Source organism: Amblyraja radiata, chromosome 17 (genome assembly GCF_010909765.2).
Source record: "Amblyraja radiata isolate CabotCenter1 chromosome 17, sAmbRad1.1.pri, whole genome shotgun sequence".
In the NCBI taxonomy this organism is placed as follows: Eukaryota; Metazoa; Chordata; class Chondrichthyes; order Rajiformes; family Rajidae; genus Amblyraja; species Amblyraja radiata.
Window position 1 is genome coordinate 31,186,575 of NC_045972.1, and position 12,652 is coordinate 31,199,226.

General features: G+C 43.0%; 1 protein-coding gene across 2 annotated transcripts in view; it reads right to left on the reverse strand.

The window, feature by feature from the left end:
- Positions 1-482: 482 nt before the first annotated feature.
- Positions 483-12,652, reverse strand: part of vac14 (VAC14 component of PIKFYVE complex) — a 246,888-nt gene continuing 234,718 nt past the window's right edge. For both annotated transcript variants that reach the window (XM_033036030.1, XM_033036029.1), the window contains exon 20: positions 483-4,232. In XM_033036030.1, the coding sequence (XP_032891921.1) occupies positions 4,094-4,232 (139 nt within the window). In that variant the 3' untranslated portion in view covers positions 483-4,093. The remainder of the gene's footprint in view (positions 4,233-12,652) is intronic.

The following is a 12,652-nucleotide window of genomic DNA, read 5'->3' on the forward strand; positions in this document are numbered from 1 at the left end:
GTTAAAAAAAATTAAAAATGAAGCTATTTCAAATAAATACTATGAACCCTTATGTAATCATTGATTCTGCATAATAATAGTGAAGAATAGTATTCTACTTTAAAGTAAAGGTTTACATGTATGGAAGGCAACTTTATTATCAGACTGCCTTTTTCCATTCTGACTTTATTTCTGGTTTATTTCTTGGGTTAGTTGAACTTTAATTGCCGTGACTGAATTGCAAACTACGAGAGTGATTTATCGTTTCTCCATTCGAAGTTGCTACACCCCCACTCTCCTCCCAATTTTGTCTCAAAGAATTATGAAAAGAATTCAAGCACATCTTACTTCAGCAATTTTGGCAACAGAAATAAAAAAAGCTTTTTAATCCCAGGCTGGAAGTTCAATGGCCGTCAGACAAAATGCTCAGATTCTGGGAATCGCAAAGGTACAAACAAGTGCACCAAGATGCTTTGTACAAAAGCAGGGTTAAAGTAATAACATTTTTCTTTTACACATCATGTACAACTCAAGTTTATTTAAATTTTAAATTCAAAGGACAAGTCTCTTTGTAAACAAGATTAACAATGTTGATTCACGGGACATGCTGCCTTTATTTACAATCTGAGGCCATGATTAGTTCTTAGTCTTTGCGCGTTAAAGAGATTTACCACAAATTTGCAATCCACCTTCAGTGCAATTAAGGCAAGTGATTTGCTATAGCTAGCAAATGGTGTATCAACCTGGCATTCAGTCACAGCTCCTGAATGCAGTGCAAACCTCTGCTCTACCTAGCTCATTCCCCAAACCCCTGATCATTAACTACCTCTCCGCCACCCACATCACTACTTTTCAAGAAAAAGACCACTGAGAATGGCAGATTCGCAGGACGTTGCCCCTACAAACCATTTGCCTTGCATGTAATCGGATCCCTTCCAATGATTCAAGTACACTCACCTCTCATTCAGCACCCTGGCTGCTATAGAGACCTGGGTTCATATCAGTCTGGTGGTTTTTTGGGAGGGGACGTTGCTATACAGTGAACGTTACATAAATGGTTTATCGCTCTCATAAGGAACATGGAGCACTCGAAGGTCTGTGGTGCATCTACTCAACTGGGAGCAGGTGGAGTGGAGTGAGAAATCACACTTCAGAACCTGGTGCAAATGCATACGGCTGACCACCCCTCTGACCTGCACAGTGGAATAAGCTACACCTAGTTAAATATCATACAAGCACACTCAGAAGCAACTGGGAATGTGATCCGTGTTGGACCCCAGATAAAAGAAAATGGAAATCAGAACAGTTGACCAGAGAATGGTGAGGAGACAGAGGCTGGTCATGGGTAACAAAGCCCAGCACAAAGTAGTGAGATCCTGCCTCTGCACGAAACACAGGTCACTTTATGTCAGCTGAGGCCCTGTCAAACATACAGATGAGCAGCACCAGTGACAAAACGTCAGTGATCAACATTGGAGGTGAAATAATACTGGGCGCAATGTTTGCCAAACAATTGGGGGCAGTGAGATTTTAGATTTATTCAGGGTCACTAAACCTTAAAGTGTCTTAAGTGCAGTTTCCATTGTAATCTCTGGACATCGATAAAGTGAATTAAATCAGTGATGCACTTCTATTTTGTTCCAGTACTGGATGTATCCCCAATTCTAAAATGGGGCAGTGAATAGCTTTAAAATCATGATAGGTATACTTAAAATATTTCCATTTGTGGTAGCAAAAGGATGGAAGATCCTGTCCAACAGCATGAACTGAGTGGTCCCTGGACACGGATGAAATTACTTAATATCCGCTTGGCAAACCTTATCCTTTTAGTACTAATGTCATGATTTTACATGGGGTGAGGACAGGGTAGTTGGACGATTTGGTGGTGGTGGGGGGGGGGGGTGAAGATTTGGCAGAAAGATAACAATGCCAGGACAAGTAATTATAGTGAACCCTATCACTTCTAATAGCCCACAATCATCCAGCTTTTAAACAAATAACAGCTGGAATACAGCATATATCAACTGCATGAACCATGCTGTTGATAGGAGGATCTCACCTCCAGTGGCAGATAGTTGTGGACACAAGCCACTGAGGGCTTCAATTTTGCAGGAAGTGTTTGATTTTTAACTGTTTCTTGTCTCTGGTGAAATTTATTGTTAAGGTGGCAATTAAAAATAGCAGTTTGAAATGAAGTCTTAATATCAGTATCCCTGAAACAAAACAAATTTGCTTTTAAATATATCATTTTTGCATTTTAAATATTCTAGTAACAGAGTGGGAGCCAATAGAAGTACGCAGCTAGGGTAAAAATCAATCTGGCCTTTAAGACGATACAGTCACGTTCCCTGTGATACATTTTTAGAAAGGTATCATGTAAAGATCTCCTAAATCATTGTCAGATTCAATTTGACTGGACAAATCTCAAGCTTGTTAAAACTGATTTTATGCAATGCGTTGTTTAACTATCTTGTACTCACTGCATTCTGTTGGAGAAACATTCCTGCAAAGCCGGGCAAATGCATTTCAATCTTTCACCCAGTGTTGTGCTTTGGGCTGTGACTTCAGAAACTTTGTGTTGTCTTCTGAGTAAATTAAAACACCACCCTACCCTGCTTCACTTCCTAGTTTAGTGGTTTTGATATTTACTCTGCTACAAAAAAATACTATAATCAAGGACAAAATCCATTTTTGTTTGTGAGTATATAATCCAGATACTGACAGGTGCGCACATCCTCCAATTACACCAGATTGCCACAAGCCAGTCTCAGTAATTGATTAGCAGTAGAGTACACACAATTTATAAAACAGTGCAAGGACTTCAATATTCAACATTGTTTGCCCATGCCCCACTAACACTCTTCCCCTCCCAAACCACTATCAGTGTGTGCTGGTCATTTAGGATAGAGAGCTTGATGCAGCTACATTGCATTCCACAGTCCTGTGGATAAATGGGATTGAAGTTGGTGGAAGCTTTAATGGTGATGAGTAGATGAGTTGCCCATCCCTAGCTCCATTCTGGGAAGATATTACATTAGCATAATATTATTAGAGTGCACTCTGAATATTTTAGGATCCAGTGCTTTTTTAATTATTCAAACATGTGTTTGGGGAATAACTTTGGAAAAAGTCCTTCCAATTGGTCTGCAAATGAACTTGAAAAATCACCACATGTGTACTAAACCAGCAATTCACAGACCTGATTCCCGATTCGCAAATACTTCATGTTTATGTGACAGACATAGGACACTGGTGAGTAAATGTTGACCATTATCAGCCATAATGAGGACATCTATCATACCTTTCCATTTAATTAGGTGGATCTAATTTATTTTGTTTTCAACTTTGAACACACCAGTGTCATCTCATGCTTAACCTTGAGCAGAGTCCTTAGCGCTTTCTGAATTAAGTACCTCTAGGTGAGGCTGTGTGGTGGGCTATTACTTTCAATGTGTTCCTTCTCAGCCTTTATCTGGGAAGAGTCTAGCATTTTGTGTCTATCTCCTCTTTTCAAGTTGCAAATCAATTTTGTGTTGTCCAAACCAGTCAAGAGCTTGAGTACAAATCCACTGCTCAATTTGCTGTTGGCTCGGCTTTGTAAGTGCAGTTCGTGGCAGTGTGATAAGAGACAGAGTTTACACATTGAATTAAATTTATAAAATTCCAATGTCCTGCCAGATATTTTCAATTGATATTATGACATGGGGAACAGTTTTAGATGAGAATATTGATTTCAAATGTGAAAGAAAAGTGGAGGACAGGTAATGTGCAGATTAATGATTAATAATAAAGTAAATATTGCCTCTGGACTGAAAAGAAATATTGTACAAGGCCCATAGGCTGGATATGCAGCGAAAGTGTGAGGAATTTATCGCAGGATAGCACTGAGGATGCAATGATCTCAAATTCACAAATGATGCAAATTCTCACTGAACCATAAATTAAGAGAGGAATATCGGCCAGCCTACGCACAGTGAATATCTGTGGGGTTGAAGGACAATACATTCTAATGGTACCCGAGCATCCCGACAAAACTGACTCCACAGTCTTAGCAAGTCCCAAACGTGGGAATCCTCCAGTCATGTGCGCAGAGTCTCTTGGTTGGTGCCAAGCGTCACAGATTGTTGCGGCCTGCCCGCTGGTGCCTGATTTCCAGGTGTTTCTTCTGCACTTTCTCAAAGTGTTGCAGCAGTTCGTTATAGTTGATCTCTGACGGGACTTGCCTGTTCGACGTCGTGGTCTTCTCACTCGGCCTGTTAATCAAAACACTTGCATTTAACGTACAGCAAATGGAAGGAAAAATGTAATGTCCATGGACAGGCAGTGACAACACAAAGGACGGCCCACCACCCATTCAAGTGAAGCCGTACCTACATTCTACTTCCAGATCTTTGCATTTGGCCAATTTATTTGCTTGTTTATTTGCCAGCTATTCGGCACGCCTTCAGGTCATGTTGTCCATGCCTCAAGAGAGATATGTAGTAGAATATCAGATAACCCTTGTCTTCAAAAATGTTAACCTTTTTCTTCCACTGATGGTCCTCAGTGTGAGTTCTTCTGTTGCCAGCAATGGAAGCAGCCTTTCACAATTTAGTCATCCTATGCCATTCAGAATATTAAACTCCACCATTAAATTTCACCTTTGTTTGAGAAAAACATCCCATGATTTTTACCCCTTTTATATGATCAGAACTACCCCAGTAATTCTTGGATTAACACCAGATCCTGCCCACACACCCCGTGAATAACACCAGCTCCTGCTGATTCTGCCCACAGTCCATGACTAACAGTAGGAGCTGCCCACACACCCCATGACTAACGCATGTCCTGTCCATTTTGCCCACACTCTGTGGTTAACATCACCTCCTGGCCGCACTCCCTGTGACTAACAGCAGCACTTGCCCACACACACCGTGACGAACACCAACTCCTACCCACTCCCCCCATGAATAACACCAGCTCCTGTTGATTCTGCCCACACTCCGTAACAGGAGCATGGGCACACCGTGACAAACACCAGTTCCTGCCATTTTGCCCATGCTCTGTGGCTAAGATCACCTCCTGCCCCCACTCCCATTGACCAACAGCAGCACCCGCCCACACACCCTGTGACAAACACCATGTCCTGCCCATTTTGCCCACGCACTGTGGCTAACACCAGCTGCTGCCCGCACTCCATGTGACTAACATCAGCTCTTCCTCACATCACCTCTGGTACTTGTGATTAATGTCTCCCCATCCCCCAATGACTAACAACAGCCTTCTGCTCCTGGTCTTGATGCCAAATCCCTCTCTTCCTCCCACAAGTGCTGGCCTCCCATGGGTACCACCCTGGTCCTAAAAGGGCCTGTGTTTGACCTCCCAGCCGGGCCTTGGGGAGAAGAGGTAAGCACGGCACATTTTCTGCTCTGAAAATATGATGCCTAGAGTTCTGATGTAAACGCTTGGAAGACTGGAGCACTGGGCGGCAAATGTTGGAGCAATGATTTTAGCATCAAGATATTTTATGCCAGAGTTTGGGTGAGTGATGACCAAGTCACCAATAAAATGATTTCTGGTGAGATATTTTCTCATCCCATTACATTCCCAACAGATAACACAAAGAGCCGTGTTAATCTCACTTACAATAAGGTGGAAGGGAAAAAATGAGGCTATTAGTTTGAAACTGTCACAGTGAAAACTTCATATTAATGTGGGGTGTGGAAGTAGATGGTGGTGGAGGGTGGGGCTCGTTTCCTGCCTGGGATTGACCAGGTGGACACGGAGAAGCTACAGAGAGCACCACAGCAACTGGCCAGGCTTCATTCACAGCACCCTCGATCTCCACCAAACACGAGGATTGGAGGAAATCACTTTCCTGACCGTGATATACTGCTGCTCTTTTATCTTCACCTGACTCCAATTTTAGAATCCCCTACTTCATAACTCTAAGTGTCTTCATCCCGTGGACTGCATACATTGAAGACAACATTTCTCCACAACGGTGAAGGGTGGTTAGTAAATATGACCTTGTCAGTGACACACATTTATCCACATGAATAAAGTTTACCAACATGTGCCCCATAATCAAAAAGTCTCCTCATCTGCGGAATACAGCAGTATTGCTCCCAACTCACTGAATATAGAAAATATCAAAAGGTACATACAGATAAGGCTATATTACCGAGCTGGGAATAGCCAGTGACATGCAAATGTCAGAAAGATTACTAAATAAAGTCCTTTGGCTTGATACAATCTATCTACTGGGGCTATAGAATCAGTAACCACTCGATGGCAGATACAGTCGTCCAGTACAGAACAAGACATTCAGTCCATCATCCATACCAACCATGATGCCCAATCTAAACTTGTCCCATTTATCCATGTTTGCCCTATATCCCTCTCAACATTTCCTATCCATGTCGCTGTCAAAATATCTTTTAAATGTATTAATATATCTATTTCAACCACTTACTCTGGCAGCACATTCCATATATACACCACCATCTGTTTGAAAAAGTTACCACTCAAATTCCCATTAAATAGTTCCTCTCTTGCCTTAAATCTATGCCCTCTAGTTCTTGATTTCTCTACCTTTGGAAAAGAGGTATTCACCCTATCTATTCCCCTCTTTTTTATAAATCTCTATAAGATCACCCCTCAGCCTCCTGTGCTCCAAGGAATAAAGTCCTAACCTGGCCATCCTTTACCTGTAGCTCAGCCCCTTGCATCCTGGCCTCAACCTCACAACTCTTCTCCGCACCCTTTCCCGCTTAATGTATTCTTTCTTATAAGCAGGGTGAACACAATATTCCAAGTGCGGCCTCACCAACATCTTGTACAAATGTAACACTTCTCTACTCAATTCCCTGACATATGGCCAATGTGCCAAAAGACTTCTTCAACACCTCTGTGATGCCACTCAATGTTAAATGTAACGGATGTGTTAAAAGTCTAGAATTAGAAAGATCCTCTTGTCCTCGTGGTGTTGTTGGAGTGAGCAGAAGGAAACCTGAATGCTGAACTGTACGGTGGATTGGGGAAAGGTAGAGATTAAGAAGAATGTTATTTCAGGCCTGCAGGAGAAGGAGCTTTGTACATCTGAGAAGTCAAAAGTATAATCATATAAAATATTACATTATGGGCAGCATAGTGGTACAGCTAGTCGGCTGCTGCCTCAGTGGCAGAGATCCCAGTGTCTGAAGAAGGGTTTTGGCCTGAAACGTTGCCTAATCCTTCGCTCCAAAGATGCTGCTGCACCCGCTGAGTTTCTCCAGCATTTATGTGTACCTTCCAGTTCAATTCTGACCTTGGGCACTGCCTGTGTGAAGTTTGCACTTCATCCTGTGATGGGTGGATTTCTCGCGGGTGCTCTAGATCCTCCCACGTCCCAATGTCGTGTGTGTCAGCAGATTAATCGGCCACTGTAAATTGCCCTTCATGTGTAGCTGAGTAGTAAAATCTTGGGAGAAGTTGACGAGAATGTGAAGTGAATAAGAACTGGGTCTAAATGTAGGAGCTGTGTGAAATAGGTGGTTGATGGTTGGTGGTGATTCGATGGGCTTAAAGGCCTGGTTCCTGCTGTGTTTCTCTATGACTAAGTATGTTTTTATATGTCGCCTACCACCAGGATGACTAAATCATTTCCCAGTCATGAACTACTTTCCAATTAAAGTCACATTTGGCATTTATGAACGTTTGCTTCCTGTTTAATCCCACAGACAAAAACATGATAATAAACAAATAAAGTGATGATTTCTTTTTTACATTGGAGAACAAAGATTAAAAGCTAGCCAGAATGTCCAGCTCTTGTTTAAAATGGTGCAGAGGGTTTCCTTTACTTCTTCCTGAGAAGGCAATGTATCAGTTTAACAATTCACACTCAATACAGCACTAGAGTTTGGATTTAAATTGAGCTGGGGTCTGGGGGTAAAAATGTTAGCACTGAGCCATAGCTGAGGAGAAAAATGTTTTGACTCTGCAGACTGATAGAATGTGGGGTCTCCAGTGGAACGTACAGGCTTCACGCAGGCCAGCAGATAGCACGCAAGCAGTTCCTACAGAAGAAGAACAGCCTGTTCTGTGAGATGGTGGCCTTGTGACCCACACAGTGAAGTCAATAACCTCGGGTACAACATTGCTTCCAAACCGCCTGCCAGGACAGGAGTCGATGTCAGTGTGAAACTATCATTCAGGAGCCTGATGGTCCCTTGAGCTTCAGCCCAATGAGTTTATACAAACTTCACTGGTATCTCCAAATTCCTTTCCTCCTTCCTCAGGCTGCAGATGTTTAACACTGTGATGGGTGATTGAAATGTTTTGAAACTAAAAGCAGAGGTTAGTTGAAAACATTAAGTGGGTCAGTGTGCATGTGTCGAGGGATAAGGCAGCTGAGTGATTCTGAAAGAAACTTGCTCTGAAGTGGGGCCACACCCAAAACCCCCAGCACCTCCACTCTCTCCAATCATTCAATGGCCTGCTTTTTCACACTTTATTATCTGCCTAATAAAAAAAGGGCAGAGACCAAGTAAAATAATAAGAGAGGCAGTAATAAAACAGTTAAAGCACCAAAATCAAAAGGCCAAAACCAACTGCAATGTAAAACAGCCAAACCTCAGTAATTTAGTTAGCTGGGTTCCTCAGTATTTCAGCTCCAAATAATTTGAAGAACTATTGAATTTGCCCTATCCCATTTGATTCGTCTCCTTCTTAAGTTGATTCTCATGGAGCTAGGCAGCACGGAACATGGCCTTTCTGTCCACCCTGTCAATGCTGATCAAATTGGTAGTTTTGGCTAGTTCTATTTACCTCCATTTGGCCCATATCGTTCTAAACCCTTCCTATCCAGGTATCTGTCATTATGTCTGCTGAAAGCAGTAATTGTATCCGCATCCACAGCTTCCACTGGCAGCTCAATTCTGATATGAATGGCTCTGAGTGAAAACATTGTCCCAGAGGCCCTTCTTAAATCTCTCTCCTCTCACCTTAAGCCTATGACCCCTAGTTTTAGAATCCTGGGAAAAAGACTGAGCTTTACTCATGCTCCACATGATCTTATACACCCCAATAAGGTCACTCCTCACTCTCCTATGCTCCAAAGAAAAAAGGAACCAGCCTATAGGTGGATGTTGGTGAGGGGGAGGTTTTAATAAGCAGTGGAATTTGCCAAAACAGAAGGCCGTCGAAGCCAAGTAGCTGAAAATGAGTTCAATAACTTTCCAGATGCAAAAAGCATCAAGGGATGCAGGGAGAGAGTGGGAATATAGCAGTGAGATGAGGATTCGTTGTATTGAATGGTTGAGCAGACTTGAAGGGTCAAATAACCTCCTCCTGTCTTATATTTTACGTTCCCGTGTGTTAAGTCTGGCTCGGTTTTGAGGTTTTCATTTGGTGCACTGCAACAGGATGTTTGCTGGATATCCTGTAACTTGTTTGGAGTTTATATAAATGAGCCTGGAACTACAAAAACAGATGAGATCCCTTTCCAACACTAAATTATTATTTTTTTTAATCTCTGCTAATGTTCAAAACCTGCTCATTCATTAAAAGAGGACGACAGCCCCTTGTGAAAGTTCCTGCTGTCCAGGCTCGGGATAACTCAGGGAAGGAAAGGCTGTACTAGATGCATAAAACAGCTCAGTGTCCCAACAAGGACACTCCAAGAGCAGAAGACAGCAAAATGGAAGCTGGGCATGGCACCTTGGAAGATGTGAGCAAAATGTCGGAGGAGGAGCCATCTTGGGGAACGGCTGCATCGGGAGCCTGGGAGCTCCAAACCGGCGCGGCCTTGTCGGCTTCGGAAGCCGCGGTTTCCAGCTAGAAAGCGGCCGTTCCAGGTGGCTCAGCCGCTGAGAGGACTCTCCCGACGCCGGGGCAACACCACCCGGTGAGAACGGCCAGGAACATCGGGCCTCCGTAGAGGCAATTGCGGTGGCCTCAATAGGCCTGACTTTGGGGTGAACTTGGGGTTGGGGACTGGACATTGTGCCTTCCCCCACAGTGGTATCCATTGTTGGGGGATGATTTTTTGTCTGTATGGTAATCCTGTTAGTCTTTGTCCAATATGGCTGCCGTGAAGGGAGAGTGGACGCTGGCGCGCTTTAGCTGCCGCTGCTCTCTCTTCACATTGTGTTTTTGATTTTTTGTTTTTGGACTGAATTCTGTTTTTAATTTGTGTTTCTGTGATGTCTTTATTATTTATTTTATTCTGATTATATGTTTATATTCCTGTTAATCTATGTAAGGTGTCCTTGAGATGTCTGAAAGGCGCCCTATAAATAAAATTTATTATTATTATTATTATAAAAGAGCAGGCAAGGCCGGCAGTGCTGTCCAGGACTGTCTTGAAAGATGGTCCAAGTGTTACGGAGTTCCCACCAGGCAGGGCATCAGAATCCTGACATTGTGACCATATCATTGCCAGGGTTTCGAATTCATTGCAGTTAGTATGCCGTGCATATAAAGCATGATTGGGATGTGCAGAAATGCTGCAGTCTCCTGCTACAATAAACTGTTTATACAGAGTAAATAAATGCCCATATAAAGCTCTTACAAACCCTGCTGGGCCTCATACAGATAACCACAAAGTGAACTACAGTACAATGCTCCTGTTACATAATTCAGAGTTCAGAACTGCTCTTCTTCCTCTCACATCAGCTTGCGAGAATTGAGGAAGGATCCTGTAGGAATAGCAGTGTTCCTAGATCCTGCTGCTCCATGTCACAAAGGATCCCTGCATAAACCAAATACTCCCAGGAATGTTGGTTTAAAGAAAGACATGTCCTCTTTACAGTAGTCCTATTTGGAGATATAAAGAAAAAAATGTGTGTATCGCCCTATTCATGATCTCACCATGTGCAAAAGCACTCTATCAATGGAATGTTGAAAAAATGCAGTTTTTGTGTTGAAGAAATCCAGATTATGTTTTATCTCCTAGAGTTGGATTTGAATCCAAATCTTCTGTCCCAGAGGGACGTGACACATTGAATAACAGACCACACAGAAGACAGCCCAGACCTATAATGGTTCAGACTCACTGCCATTCATGCATACATTGGTAGATTTGAGCACCTGCAAACATCAACTGTGAACAGGACAACACCTATCAATGGATCACCATAAAATGTGGGTGTAGGTTAAGATGGAGTGAGCGGTACACAGTTAGACCCAACCCAACAGCTGCTCAGTTTGAAGGCACACCAGCTCTGCCAAGCCTTAACATAGAAACATAGAAAATAGGTGCAGGAGTAGGCCAATCGGCCCTTCGAGCCTGCACCGCCATTCAATATGATCATGGCTGATCATCCAACTCAGTATCCTGTACCTGCCTTCTCTCCATACCCCCTGATCCCTTTAGCCACAAGGGCCACATCTAACTTCCTCTTAAATATAGCCAATGAACTAGCCTCAACTACCTTCTGTGGCAGAGAGTTCCAGAGATTCACCACTCTCTGTGTGAAAAATGTTTTTCTCATCTCGGTCCTAAAGGATTTCCCTTCTATTCTCAAACTGTGACCCCTTGTCCTGGACTTCCCCAACATCGGGAACAATCTTCCTGCATCTAGCCTGTCCAACCCCTTAAGAATTTTGTAAGTTTCTATAAGATCCCCCCTCAATCTCCTAAATTCTAGCGGGTACAAGCCGAGTCTATCCAGTCTTTCTTCATATGAAAGTCCTGACATCCCAGGAATCAGTCTGGTGAACCTGTCCCACTTGGTCGACCTCCACCGCGACCTCTGGCGAGTTTGCCCACGAGCCATAGTCGCAGCAAGGTCGCCACGAGGTTGTAGGAGGTCTTCGTCACTCTCCTTCATGGTCGAGAGTGGTCTCCGCGTAGTCAAGGCTTCAGCTAGGTCGCGGCGTATTTTTCAAAATGTTAAAAATTGGGTTCAGGAATTATTCCTGCAACCAGGTGCTTGAACTAATCTGCACAATCCTAAATCCTAACCTGCACTACCATGAACTTATTTTCTAATTGTGTTTTGCACTAATGACTTGTTTTTTTGCACAGTTGTTTGGACTATCATGTAGAAATGATTCACAATCTGTTTCATTTATGTTTATCGTATTGTCTGATCCATGTGCCAGTGATGCTGCTGCAAGCGAGATTTTCATTGTACTGCACGGGACTTTAAACCTTTTCTATCCATGAATCTGACAACATTTGTTTTGAAAGTTGTGATTGTACCCACTTCCATCACTTCCTCTGGCAGCTCGTTAAATATTGCGTAAAATGTCTCCTCCTCAAGTCCCCTTTAAATCCTTCCCCTCTCACCTTAATCCCATGGCCTCTAGTCTTAGACTGTCATACACTGGGATCAAGTCTGTGACCACCCACCTTATCTCTGTCCCTTATGACTTTGTAAACCTCAATAAGGTAATTCCTCAACCCCCTATGTTCCAGGGAAAAAGCCCAGCCTATCAAGTCTCTTCTTATAACTCAAGCCATACCGTTCCAGTCGCATCCTTATGAATCTATCTGCACCTTCTCCAGCTTAATCACATCCTTCCTACAACATGGTGACCAAAACTGCACACAGTACTTCAAGTGTGGTCTCACCAACATCCTGCACCAATTTAGTTTGAAGATATGCTTAAGATTAATATACATCTTACAAAAGCAAATACAGTCTGCCAAACCCACCCCGTCGCACAATAAGAATCCAACTCCTCAGATTACCCGAGAGAGATGCCA